At 39.4% G+C, this 14,183-nt stretch overlaps 2 protein-coding genes across 3 annotated transcripts in view; one reads left to right on the forward strand and one right to left on the reverse strand.

Annotated features, from left to right (window-relative positions):
- Positions 1 to 3,336, reverse strand: part of ENTPD5 (ectonucleoside triphosphate diphosphohydrolase 5 (inactive)) — a 37,534-nt gene extending 34,198 nt beyond the window's left edge. For both annotated transcript variants that reach the window (XM_063091391.1, XM_063091390.1), the window contains exon 1: positions 3,257 to 3,336. The gene's annotated coding sequence lies outside the window, so the exon portion shown is untranslated. The remainder of the gene's footprint in view (positions 1 to 3,256) is intronic.
- Positions 3,337 to 3,421: 85 nt separating this feature from the next.
- The window catches only part of BBOF1 (basal body orientation factor 1), a 31,479-nt gene continuing 20,717 nt past the window's right edge, over positions 3,422 to 14,183 (forward strand). The window contains exons 1-4 of the mRNA XM_063091165.1: positions 3,422 to 3,529; positions 5,693 to 5,921; positions 9,688 to 9,753; positions 12,475 to 12,618. Of these exons, the coding sequence (XP_062947235.1) occupies positions 3,471 to 3,529; positions 5,693 to 5,921; positions 9,688 to 9,753; positions 12,475 to 12,618 (498 nt within the window). The 5' untranslated portion in view covers positions 3,422 to 3,470. The remainder of the gene's footprint in view (positions 3,530 to 5,692; positions 5,922 to 9,687; positions 9,754 to 12,474; positions 12,619 to 14,183) is intronic.

Raw genomic sequence — 14,183 nt, forward strand, 5'->3', positions numbered from 1 at the left:
AGTAAAGCCACAGACAACTTTGCAGAGTGTACCAGTTTTGGAATTACTAGAAGTAGAAGTACTATCTATATTGATACATAACAGTACTAAATTCTACATATGGCTTGTTAAACAATTCCACGCTTGATGATACAACAATGAATGGGAAAGAGAAAAATTAATATCATTTGGCAAAAGAGAATCAAATTCTTTTTTTTTTTTTTTTAAAAGATGACCAGTAAGGGGACAACCCTTGACTTGGTGTTGTCAGCACTACGCTCACCCATCGAGCAACCGGCCATCCATATATGGGATCCGAACCCATGGCCTTGGTGTTATCAGCACCACACTCTCCTGAGAGAGCCACGGGCCGGCCCGAGAATCAAATTCTGAAAGGAAAAAAAAAACAAAAAACCCACCATCCAGAAGCATATGAAGTACATTTATAACTTGAAGCTAGCAGAGATGTTACCTTACATATCCAGATATTTGCCCTATCAACCAGGACCATAATGATCTCATCTGAATGAAGACTTGGCCAAGACATTCCACATTTCTTTTTTTTTTTTTTTTTTGTCGTTTTTTCGTGACCGGCACTCAGCCAGTGAGTGCACCAGTCATTCTTATATAGGATCCGAACCCGCGGCGGGAGCGTTGCTGCGCTCCCAGCGCAGCACTCTACCAAGTGCGCCACGGGCTCGGCCCGACATTCCACATTTCTATGTTGAACAGGAACTACAAAATCTGGGCAGAAAAAGAATTACAAAGCCAAATCAACAAAAACAGTAAGTGGTTTATTCCAAGTCTTAAAAGGATTAGCATTCTAAACAAAGAAACAAAGCAAATTTATTCAGCAAAATAATCCCTGAAACTTCACCATGGTAAAGCTACCAACTAGCAATTATGGAAGGATATGCTACCAGATAAGTTGCTAAATAGCAACTTCCTACTCTACTGTTTGTACCATCAGTTGTTTCTCACCAACTCATGACTGAATAATAACATCCAGTTCTTTGGTAGAGAACTTGCAGATTCAGGACTGTAGATTCTAGAACCACCTCTATTAGAGTATGAAATCTTGGCATTTCTCTTGGCCATATTCATGTCACAAGAGTTTTATCTACTTAGTCAATAAAAACATGTATGATAAAGTACTATAAGGTACTACACATATATTAAAAATAATCCTGTTACAATCAAATTTTTATATTTATAAATTAATCTGTAAGTCTATGTTCAAATGATGAAAGTCATCTGACTTTCATACCATAAAGTAACCAGTTTTTAGAATAATTTCTGTGGAGCTCAGAAAATGATACCCCAGAGTATGGCACTTTGGCATGTGAGTACTTTGAAATGAATGACATTGGGCCTCAGAAGCAAAGTCTCCCTCTGGCCTTCTCCTGCCTTTCTTTGTCCTGCATCCCTTTCACTCACAAGGCTCGTTATAGAAACTAGAATTCCTCTACCCAAGGTAGGTCATAGAAACTAGAACCCCTCTTCCCAAAACCAATCATACAATCTATTCTAATCTTCCCCCACCTTTTTGTGTAACAGCTGGGCATAAAGAAATTCTCTGAAACTAGATCAGAAGATCCTCATTTCAGAAGTGGTCCTGCCCTATACCCAGGAGAAAGGAATGCTACACAGACAGGCCCTTGCTTGATTCCCTACTCAGTCTATTACTGTTAGATCATTCACTTTTTGTCAAATCACATTTCTGTATAGCTCTTCAGTCTTCATCAAATCTAAGCATAAAAATGAAGTTTTCCCTTGGTCTTAGGGTCTTTATTTCTGAAGGCTCCCGTGTCATGTAAAATTTTGGTTAAATAAATTTGTTATATTTTTCTCTTGTTAACTTGTCTTTTGTTAAAGGAGTGTTGGCTGTGTCCCTTATGATGGGCAAGAAAGGTATCACAATCTTCTTTCCACCTCTACAAATCCAAATATACAGCCTGTGACAGAAGATGCCCTACTCTTTTCTACAAGTTATCCATAGGATATTAATAACATTTTCAGAACCTCAAACATACAAAAGTAACCCTAACTTTATAGATTCCATATCAGAGGTAACTCCTTCAAATGTATGGTGATTTCACCCATGTGGCCACAGGAGTGTGACATACAAATAGAGGGGAAAATCTACCAGACATACAGTCAGAATAAGCTACGGTCTGGCTAGCGCTAGATGGTATGTCTAAAAAGGTTTCCAGGGCTCATTATCAAATCAGCATGTTCTTTTTTTTTTTGGTGGATGGTTGGTACAGGGATCCGATCCGAACCCTTGACCTTGGTGTTAAGCATGTTCCGTCTTAATCACAGAATTCAGAAACATAAACTACATAATTGGGGAGGAAAGGGGGAGGGAGAGGTTGAATTAGAAGTCAAAGACTTCGGGAAGGGGTGTAAGGATTAAATTCTCACTAGAGAATGGAGAGGGAGAATCTACAAAGACGTTTTAAAGAAATTTTAAATTTAATTTAAATGGAGGATAACGCAGAGTTTCAACCACGTCTTCCAACATTAACTTGGCACTCAGAATAAAGTATCTTCTTCAATGACTCACTGACTGACTCACTGAATGAAGGCACAATCAGAGCCTCCTGTGAAAAATGAGAACAATACTTTTGAGTACACTCCTTTACTGAGGCGTATTCAGGATTTAAAAAAAAAAAAGCGCTTTCAACTTTATGCAACTTGCAGAAAAAGGGCTGCAGCCGCAAGAAGTATCGGGGGGCCGGTCCTGGACGGGCAGCGTCGGCCACACAGGACAGAGTAGGGCCGAGGACCCTCCTCCTGACCCCGATACCAGTGATTCCCTCCTCGTCCGGCTACCGAGCGCGATGCCCTTCGAAGGCCGACAGCCTCGCCTCCAACCACCGTCCTCACAAAAGTCGTCAACTGCCTATCACAAAATATGTGGCCTGGGACGTCCGCTGGATGCACCGTCCCTTACAAAATCAGCAAAAGTTATAAGCCAGTAAAGGGAGAAGGAAAGCAAGAGTCGGGCAGCGCCTGGAGCGGCTGAGGTGGAGCAGGAGCGAGGGCGAGGCAGCCGCGACCATGCTGGCTGCGGCATGGAGGGAAGGGAGGGCAGGACCCGCGGGTGAGACGATAAACGCTGCAGAACCGGCGGGGTACCAGCTTCCTGAGGCGAGAGCGCCCCGACCGCAGGACGCCGCGTCGCCGCCCAGGGCGGGGCCATTCCCGCCGGCCGGGCGGTCAGCCCAGTCCAGGCCCGGGTAGGCGCCACGGCCACCGCCGCTCGCACACTCACCACGCGCATCGCCCCGGAGCGGCCGCCCGCAGCCCTCGGCGCGACCTCAGCCCCGCTCCCCGCGCGGCGGCGTCGGCGCTACGTCACGGCGCGTGCGCTCTCCGCTCACCGGCAACGGCCCGGGCGGGACGTTACTCGTTCGGCTTGCTTGTTTCCCTGGAGACGGAGCGACCGTGGGCGGCGGACGGGCAACCGGGTTCCTGGAGAAGCCGAGATGCCGCGGAAGGGAAAGGACAAAAGGAAAGGCAAGAGCAAAGACAAAGACGAAAAGAAGTATGGAGAAGCCCCCCTGGGGTCCCCTCTGCCTTCGGAGTTTTCGGGTCCTGGGACTGGCTAACTGGCGCCCTCCTCCTGGTCCATCCGGACTCCCTCCTGCTCTCCCCGCTTCTGAGTGTTACGGCTCCCATTGTTCATGCTTGCTTGCCCCTAGCCTGAGAGGTCTCTACTAGGTGGCTGAAGTGAACATATAGAGGATGTCTGGGTGGTTGTAATAGTTCTTTGGGCCTTTTCAAAGATCTCTTGTGGTTCAAAGGGGAAATCTAAAGGATTTGACCAAACTGGGTAGCTGTTGAAGTTTTCCCAAACTGATCAGAGCCCCTGAAGTGGGTAATGCTCTAGCACTTGCAGCCTTGGAGTTGCTGCTAGATTGCCGCTAGACCTATTCTGTGACCCCGGTGGTCTAGTAACCCCATATATGGGACCACAAGGAAATCCCCCTAACTTGTGATGTTTATTAAGTAACTTGTTTGAGACAGTAATTCATGCTCAATACAGAAAGTTTGGGAAACATGGAAAATACCAAAGGAGAAAACAAAAATCACTTGTAATCTCATCATCCAAAAATAACCACTATTATCATTTTGGGATATTCTTTTTTTTTTTCTTTATAAATTCACAGCCCAATGGACATACTTGGACATATTTATATGTAGCTTAATTTTTCTTCCTATGCATTACTGTAAGTATTCTATAGTGTGATTTTTTTTTTAAACATAGCTGCACAGTGTAGCACTTTTCAAAAGTGCTGAGCGCTTCTCACGTTCATGGAATTCGATAGCATATGTTTTCTATTTTTGATCATGTATCTGCAGTACACATATTAACAATGAGGATCACTGAGGGTAACAGACCTCTTATTCCTCGGATTTTCCATGACCCATTGTTTGAGAAACCTGTCTTTGTGTCTACGGTCAGTATTAGTAGTCCCCTTATTAGAGGTATCTAATTTCTTGCATCAGGTACTCTGAACCACTTAGATATGATACCCTCAGGGACAACTGGATGATTGTAGCAAGGCAGGCTATCATTAGTGCCTAAATCATACTGGAAAGGGAGATCAACAGATATAACAGGCTGAGAAGTTGGGTATGGGGATGGCTTTAATTTGAAAAGAACAAAAGGTGAAAATGAGAGTGGAAAGGGACTGAGAACCAAGACTTGGGGAGTGGGTGTAGAGGGTGACAGTACAGAAAGGTCCACACAGATGTATGAGAATATTTAAAATTCAAATACAGGTGAAGTCCTCATATATTATCTATATTCTTATATATCTAGTACCTACCATATATAAGGGGTAGTGTTTTGTTACTGCTCAGGCAATAAATATTTTGAAAAATCCTTTTATCAGTTTAATCTTTGAGTTCTTTTTTTAAAAAATGCCCTCTTTACCTCTGTATAAATGATTATGGTTTGTTTCTCAGGCATCCTTAAAGCCTGGTGTACTGTGGCACTAGTATTCTCTACCAGCCAGCTACCAAAAAAATGTGTAAAATAAAATAAAGTATTTAACATACCTGCCGTAGCGACTTGATCTTTTATCCAAGGCCTAGCCAAAACAAAAACAAAAACGCTCCAAAACAAGACTGGGGAGTGGAGTTGGTGGGAGACTACAGGTACACTGTGAATGTATCCTCATGCAGAAGGGGAACAAAGGTAATGGGTTTGCAGTGGAGAGAACCAAGGTCCAGTACTGAGAGAGTAGGAATAGAAAAGACAATTCAAATACGGGAGAATTAAAGAAGTGAATGAAAAGATGTGAAAGCTTTATGAAATGAATTTGACTTACCATGCCTTTCCTCTTTGTTTTTCCAGTCCTTTATTTATTATTTATTTATTGGTGGCTGGCCGGTAGGAGGATCCAAACTGATGACCTTGGTGTTACCAGCATCCTGCTCTCCCAAACAAGCTAACCAGCCAGCCCTGTTTTTCCAGTCCTTTAGAGTTATGCTTCAGAGCTCCTCTCTTCCAGGAAGAAGCACCTACTTAATTCTCTTATATGAATAAAAGTTAAATATGTATTTCTTATTAACTCATTCATCCAGCAATATTTGCTTGTATGTGCCAGGCAATGTCAAGCAAAACAAATTTAAAAAGAGAGAGATGTAATACTAATGTAGAGAAATAGTTATATACTGTCAATGTCCTTTTCCCATGCAGGAAGACAATAAAAACAGATGAATCTGTGGTGGAGAGAGCTAAGGCCAATGCCTCCCTTTGGGAGGCCAGATTGGAAGTCACAGAACTCTCTAGGATTGAGTATCGTGATACTTCCCGAAGACTGGCAAAAAGTAACGAGGACTTAAAGAAACAGCAGTATAAAATGGAGAAAGACACAATGTGTATATTAAGCCACCTGAAGAAGCAAGATCAGGAGAAAGATAATATGGTAGGTAGGTAGAAAGCCTCCTTATCCTAACTGTCTCTGTGTTTACACTGGCATGGTTATAAATTTTAAGGATTTTAATTTCTTGAAATCTCATCACATAGTTGACATTTCTGTTGACCTTAACTCTCCTTGAAGCAGGATGTTATTTCAGAATGGTTTTACTGTCATTGGCTCTTTATTATTTGCAGTTCTTGTCCAAAACAAAAAGACATTGATGATTAGAAGGTATTATGATCCACTTTCTTTTAAGGACAAGAGCATGGTATATTTTTTGATACTGATAAAATTAGTTTTAATGACATGTAAAGTGATTCACTGATAATCTATGATCACATAACGAACCCAGCAAATTGAATCTCTTTTTTTTTTTTTGGTCAGTGTATCTTAAATCTTATTATACCTTACTGAAGTGTTGAGAGTAAAGCTATCATTTTAGATCTGGAAGAAAAAAGGAAGGCAACTAACATTTTGGAGCCACTATATTGTGGCACTATGCTGGGTACTTTACCTCTGTTATCTCATTTAATCTTTTTTTTTTTTTTTCTTTTTTGTCTTTTTCGTGACTGGCACTCAGCCAGTGAGTGCACCGGCCATTCCTATATAGGATCCGAACCCGCGGCAGGAGCGTCACCGCGCTCCCAGCGCCGCACTCTCCCGAGTGCGCCACGGGATCGGCCCTAGCCCTAATCTTTTTAATAACTCTGTGTACCTACAATATTGTTAGTCCCATTTTACAAATAAAGAAATGACTCTCAGAAAGGACAGGTAACTTGCCCAAAGTCACACAACTAGTGGGTGGTAAAAGTGGACTGCAGGTGTAACTAAATTCTCTTTCCCATCTGCCTCTAAAAGCCCCATAGAGACCCAAGGAAATTTCCACCATGTTGAGGATGGTGTGCTTCTTCTGCATGTATGTTTTTGTACTTTTGCTACTTGTGTATGCATCCATAAACAATACATACTACATAGTCTTGTTTTAAAATGTATATAAATAGTACATTATGCATATCTTTTGCAACTCGTTTTCTCACTCAACATTGTTTTTGTGATATATTCACAAAAATCTCATGATGATTCAGTTAATTTATTTTCCTAAAATTTATAATAAGCATGTTCTATTTTTTTTCATTCATTTAACTGCTGTAGTGGATTGAATTATGTCTCCCCCAAACTCACTGAAGCTTCTATTATGTCCCCCAAATTTGATGTGCTAGAAACTTAGCCCCCACTGTGACTGTTAAGAGAGTGGGAAGTCCTGTTATGGTATTTGAAAGGTGGAGTCTTGAAGAGGTTATTGGATTGTAGGGCCATGCCAGAGTGAATAGATTAAAAATGGTGTCAGGGGCGTGGTTCTGAGGGCTTTAAAAGAAGAGAGAGGAGAGTCTCTCTTTGCTTTCTCTGCTTCCACCGTCTTGCAATGTGAGGCCCCTGGGTCACTGTCCCCACCACCAGATGGACTTTGGACTTCAGAAACTGTAAGCAATAAATTTTGTTTTCTTTACAAATTACCCAGTTCTGTGTATTTTGTTATAAGCAACAGAAACTGACTAATACAACTGCTTTATAATATTCTGTTAAATAAACCAAAATTTATTTATCCTCCTATTGGTCAGTCAGACTCCATTTTTTCATTGTTACAAACAGACCTTCCGTGAACCTTCTTGTGTATGTCTGCTTGTGCCCATGTGTGAGAGTTTATCTAGTGTAGACACGTAGAAGTGAAATTACTACATTATGGATGTGCACAGCTTCTATGTCACAAGGGTTTAAATTGAGCTCCAAAGGGATTACACCAATTTATACTGTCACAAGTGATGTATTAGAGTGAGTTCCTATTCACCCACAATTTTGTCAACACTTGTTACTACAGTACTGTATTATACTTAATAGTTTTTGCCAATCTTATGGGTATAAATTGTCTCATTGTTTTAATTTGTATTTTTCTGATTACTAGTCGCTTGAACATCTTTCATATGCTTCTCCACCCATTTTTTATTGTTCATGGGTTTGCTTCAGTACAATATACATATGAACTAATAATATTGGAGTGATGCAGAGTATGGCTCCCACAAATGGATGACGTGCAAATTCCTGAATCATTGCTTTTTTTTTCAATGCTACCTTCTCATGGAAACCTTCCTCATCACCCTGTTTAAATGTTAAAACCATCCCCACTTAAGCACTCTCTAACCTCTTCCCCTGTTTTCTTTTCTTTTTTCTTTCTTTTTTTTTTTTTAAAAAGATGACCGGTAAGGGGATCTTAACCCCTGACTTGGTGTTGTCAGCACTACACTCACCCAGTGAGCCAACCGGCCATCCCTGTATGGGATCCGAACCCGTGGCCTTGGTGTTATCAGCACCGCACTCTCCTGAGTGAGCCACGGGCCGGCCTCCCCTGTTTTATTTTCTTTGAAACTGTATGCATGTTTCCTATGTATTTGTTTATTGTTCCTTGATTAGAATGAAACCTCACAAAAGAAAAGAATTTGGGGCTCCCTTTTTTTTGTTCAGTGCTATATACCCACCACTTAGTTCAGGGTCTAACACCTAGTGTCATTAAAATTTTTTTGCATGCATGATCGAATGGCTTCTGAATGTACTGTTGCTTTGAAAAAGTTAATAGTAATCAAAACTAAGTTCAAGAGAATACTGAAAATAAATTAGAGAAATCAGATAACTGAATGTTTGTGTGGATTTTATATATTTCATTAAATTATAATTTTTTGTGCATTAATGTTATTTTTTTCCCCCCAGGCAACTTCAATTTTAAAAATAATTCTTTGAATAGTAGGTATTATCAAAATTGTCCCCTATCAGGGCCGGCCCGTGGCTCACTCGGGAGAGTGTGGTGCTGATAACACCAAGGCTGCAGGTTCGGATCCTATATAGGGATGGCCGGTTTGCTCACTGGCTGAGCGTGGTGCTGACAACACCAAGTCAAGGGTTAAGATCCCCTTATCGGCCATCTTTAAAAAAAAAAAAAAAAAAAAAATTGTCCCCTATCAAGTATTATTCTAAAGCAAACCTCTGGGCCAGCCACCACAAATCATTTTTTAAATTCATTACATAGAAGTTTTGTGGCCTGCATTAGCTCATTGGTATTGGTCTGCGTTTATCAATATCACTTGTATTTCCTGATTCTCACCTATCTCCATATATCAAAGGCCAGCATGTGGCTGTATTAAATGTGCATAATTTCCTTACAATCATGGATTCCCATTAAAACAAAAGAAACTATCTTGGAGGAAGAAGCAAAGTAGATTATTATATCTGGTTACCTAGCTTGCTCAAAGTTTTGTTATTCATTTTGCTATGTCCTGGAAATGTGTTGTTTTCTTAAACTAATTATAGTCTTATTTCATGTTAATTATAGAAATACTGTGTTAAAAATGAGTATTTTTGATAACTATTTTATCTTGAACAAAATTAGGTTTTCCTGAAGACTGGGTTTTTGTATTTAAGACTTTGTTGAATCAATCGCAAAATAAAATCATTAAATGTCACACCTATATGGTTTAGGACTGCCCAGTTCATTTGTTAGAATTCCTAGGTTTTCTTTAAGTTGGCCTGATATATTGTTTACAACAATATTTCCCTTCTGTATCCTCTGATTCTGTAACCATGTCATTGAGTCTTCTCCACTTCTCACTTCACTCACTTCTTCTGCTCTTCTGGTTTTAGTATTATGTAAAAACTAGGGCACTTAATAAGGGTAGGACACAGCAATTTCTTAACCTTTCTGTCTCTGTATTTCCATCTTCCACAGATTGAAAAACTCAAACAGCAATTGAATGAAACAAAGGAAAAAGCCCAAGAGGAGAGGGAAAAATTGGTGAGTTTATCTATGTACACTAATACTTCACTTACTGCGTGGTCAGATTTCTGGTGAATGCAATTTAAGCCCAATGAGATTAAGTGAATAAGTTCTCTGAGCAGCTCAGTGTCCTTAAAGCCCACATACTTGATTGTACAGAAGCTCAAAAATAACATTATAAAAATATGTTATTGTATAAAACTACTGATATGAGTATGCATACTGATCCTGAGTTTGTTATTGTTTTTAGGACTTCACAGTGGACAGAGCTAGGAAATAACGTTTTTAAAGATCTAAATAGATCATGAGTCCATACTAATACTTTCAGTTCAGATGCAGGAATACAGGGTTTTTACTTAACCTCATCTGTATGTCCTTTCTCCCTTGCCCAAAATCATGATTCTTAGTGATACCAGTATAATTAAACCTCAATACATCAATAATCTCAGTATACTATTACTACCATCAGCAATAAATTACTGGAAACAGTTTATGATTTTGGGGGGCATTTTCCCACTTAGGATATATACCAATAGGGATCTATGATCAAATTGCAAGATTTAAAAACCATTTGAAATTCCTTTCTGCGGTGATACCATCAACTTAGCAACACATTTTGCTTTTGATTTTTAGAGGTTGCTTTTGAAAATTTTAGTTTTGCATGTTAAATTATTTAATTATATAATTATAATTACGTAAAATATTTACATGGTTCCAAAATCAAGTCTATAAAACAAGGTATAGGGCTGGCCCGTGGCTCACTCGGGAGAGTGTGGTGCTGATAACACCAAGGCCCCGGGTTCAGATCCCATATAGGGATGGCTGGTTAGCTCACTGGCTGAGCGTGGTGCTGACAGCATCAAGTCAAGGGTTAAGATTCCTTTACCGGTCATCTTTTAAAAAATAAAAATAAATTAAAAAAAAATAAAACAAGATATATGCTGAGAAACCTAATTTCTGTCTATGTCTGTTCCACACTGTTTTCTCCCTCTCCCTGTAGGAAACCATTTTATTTATTTTATGGTTTATCCTTTCATTAAAAAATGTATATATGTAATAAATATAAACAAATATATCTTTTTGGATCTTCCCTTTCTTAGATGAAAGGTAGCATACAGTATACATAAACCTGCACCTTGCTTTTTTCACTTAGTATTTCTTAGAGATCTCTCCATAGCAGTAGAGATATTCCTCATTCCTTTTCATATCTGTAGTCTGCTGTGTGGAAGCATCATAGTTTATTCAAATGGTCCTTGTTTTAGTCAGTTTGGACTGCTATGACAGAATACCATGGACTGGGTGTCTTAAATAACAAACATTTCTCACAGTTCTGGAGGCTAGAAGTCCAAGGTCAGGGTGCCAGCATAGCTGGGTTCTTGGTGAGGGTCTCACAGTCCAAGGTCAGGGTGCCAGCATAGCTGGGTTCTTGGTGAGGGCCTCACAGATAGCTGCCTTCTTGCTGTATCCTCACAAAAAGTCACTCTAGACTCTTCCTCTCCTTATTAGGGCGCCAGTCCCATCATGGAGGCTCCACACTCTTGACCTCATCTAAACTACCTCTCAAAGGCCTTACCTCTAAATACCATCACATTGGGGATTAGGGCTCCAACATATGGATTTTGGGGAGACAGAAACATTCAGCCCATAGCAGTCCCATTTTGATGGACAGTTGTGTTTCCAGTCTTTTGCTATTACAGTTAGTGCTCCAGTAAAGAGCCTCATGCGTACATCTTTTCACATTTTGACCACTATGTCTTTGGGATAGATTCCCCAGTTCCCCATACCAGACAGCTGCAAAAAAAAAAAAAAAAAGATTGCTAGAAGTGGTATTACTAGTCAAAAATAGGTAATTTTTCTAGATATTGCCAAATTTCCTTCTATGGATGTTGTGCCATTTTGTGATACCACTAAAAATGTAACCTGTTTCCTCACAGCCTTACCAACAGAGTACAAGGGTACTTCAAAAGTTCATGGAAAAATAGAATTAAAAGATAATATGAATCTTTCCATGAACTTTTTGAAGACCTTTCATGTATTGTCAAACTAGATTTTGCCAATGAGATAGGTGAGAAATGGGATATCAGTGTAATTTCAATTTGTATTTCTGTTCTTATGAGCTAGGTTGAACATTTTTTCATATGTTTGAAGGCCATTTGAATTTCTTTTAATATCTTTTGTTCATTTTTTTCAGTACTTTTGGCTTTTTTCTCCTCCACCTCTTTTTCTTCTTCCTTCTCTTCTTTCTCTTTTTCCCTTTCCTCCTCCTTCCTCTTTCTTCTATCTTCTTTTTTATTAGGGATATTTATCTTCCCTTTCTCTTTGCTTACTAATTTTAATTTAGGTCAGAGATGTTATTTGTCCTCCTTACAGATTAAAGATTTGTTTAGTCTTCTCCTAATCCTTTTTAATAATTTTTCTTCCTTTCTGTATGTACAAGATTAGCTTGTATAGAAATTTTTCTGGAATTTTTCTTTTTTCTTTTTTTTCTTTTTTCTGGAAGCTGGCCTGTTCAAGGATCTGACCCTTGACCTTGCTGTTTTCAGCACCAGCTCTCCCAACACAATTTTTTTTTTCTTATTCAAGGCAGTTGATATCTTTTTACAGAAATTAAAACTTGATGCAAAAATGAAAAGGGGCATTTCTTCAAAGAAGATAAATGGCTCAAAGCTTCAAATGGAACATGATTCTGTGGGACTTCTGTTCTTTTTCCTAACTCATTTATCTCTTTTTTGAATACAGGAACAAAAGTATACTGTGCAAATAAATGAGCTAGAAGGACGGTTCCATCAAAAAGCAAAAGAAATTGCCATGATTCAGACAGAGCTGAAAACAGTAAAACAATTTCAGAAGAGAAAAATCCAAGTGGAGAGAGAATTAGATGATGTAAGTTTCTTTTTTTAAAAAGAGGAGGTTAGCATTAACTACTTACTCCAGCAAAAGCCTCCGCATTTACTCCTGTGAGACGGCTAAAAACTCTCTTTAACATTTGAAAGATGATTTGAGAGAAAAAGGGGAAGACATAACAAGTTAGGACTGGATGTCAAAGGTATTGACTGTTAGACTTTTTTTTTCTAAGCATTGATTTCTTTGGGAACTCACCAAATCTCAGCTGACACACCCTCCCATGTTTATTAGCAGAAACAAACTACCAGTTCTTGGAAAACATCAGGGGAAAAGTAGCAAAGTCCTAAAGGAAAATACGTTTAGGCTTATAAATGAAAATTTTAGAAAAATTTAGAAGGCTCTGTGGGTAGAGGTGAGTAGGGTGAAGAACTACTTTCAGAAACTTTCTCTGAGCTTGCTATGCTCTTTCTTTTATTTTCCATTCCTTTGACTCAGAATATAGTTTTATTGCACTAGTAATAATGCAATAAATGGCACAGGTGAGTAGCAGGCACAGGTAGCTGAAATCAGCTTTGTGACTTTTTATACCTTGGTTTGCTCATTTATAAAGTAGGGACAATAAGAACTACTGTCTCATAGGGTTGTTGTAGGATTAAATGAACTAATAAATGTAAAGTGCTTAAAATATGAGGGGTCTTCAAAAAGTCCATGGAATGATTTCTATTATCTTTTTATTCAATTTTTCCATGAATTTCTTTTGAAGTACCCTCATAGTGCATGTTACATGGTGAGAAATATATAAACAGTGGTGTACAGCTGTCCATACACACAAAAGGTCCTGGTTTTTATAGCATTTTCTGATTTCCGTGGTGTAAATGCTGTATTATAGCCAGGGCTACAGTCACCTGAAAGCTTGATTGGAGCTTGAGGATCTGCTTCCAAGGTGCCACACTCATGAGGCTGTCAGGACGCGGCTGGTGGTTAGTGGGAGGCTTCAGCTTCTTTCCACATGGGCCCCTCTGTAAACTGCTTGAGGATCAAAGAACTTGTGGGCATATTTAAAATCTACTATGCCACTGCAGTCCAGAGTATACATGGCTGTGGGACTGCAGTGGTGTGGTAGTTTTTAAATATGTCCACAAGTTCTTTGACACTCCTCCCCTTAAATGATGGAACCTAATTCCACTCCCTTAGAATGTGGGCCAGACTTAGGGACTTAGTTCTAACTAATAGACTACAGTAGATTCTTGAGGGAGGTGATTAGAATATCATCAAAATATCACAGTTCTGGTGATGTTCTGATCACCTCCCTCAAGAGTCATCTTTAGTATCTCTCCACTGTAAACAGAATATTGTCCCGACGCCTTAGTATGAAAGTCAAGACCCTATACCTACCTAGGAACATTATCATCTCCCTTTACTATATTCCTCCCCCCAACACACACTCCCTTTAATCCTCTCAAGGTGGATATTCACCCATCCCTGAAGTCATTTCTGTCTTTTTTGCTTCCTTCATACTGTTTCTTTTATGTGGTATGTATTCCCGATAGATCTCTGTTCATTAAAATTTTACTCATCTTTCAAAGGCTCAGCTCAAATGCATG

Source organism: Cynocephalus volans, chromosome 3 (genome assembly GCF_027409185.1).
Source record: "Cynocephalus volans isolate mCynVol1 chromosome 3, mCynVol1.pri, whole genome shotgun sequence".
Taxonomy (NCBI): Eukaryota; Metazoa; Chordata; class Mammalia; order Dermoptera; family Cynocephalidae; genus Cynocephalus; species Cynocephalus volans.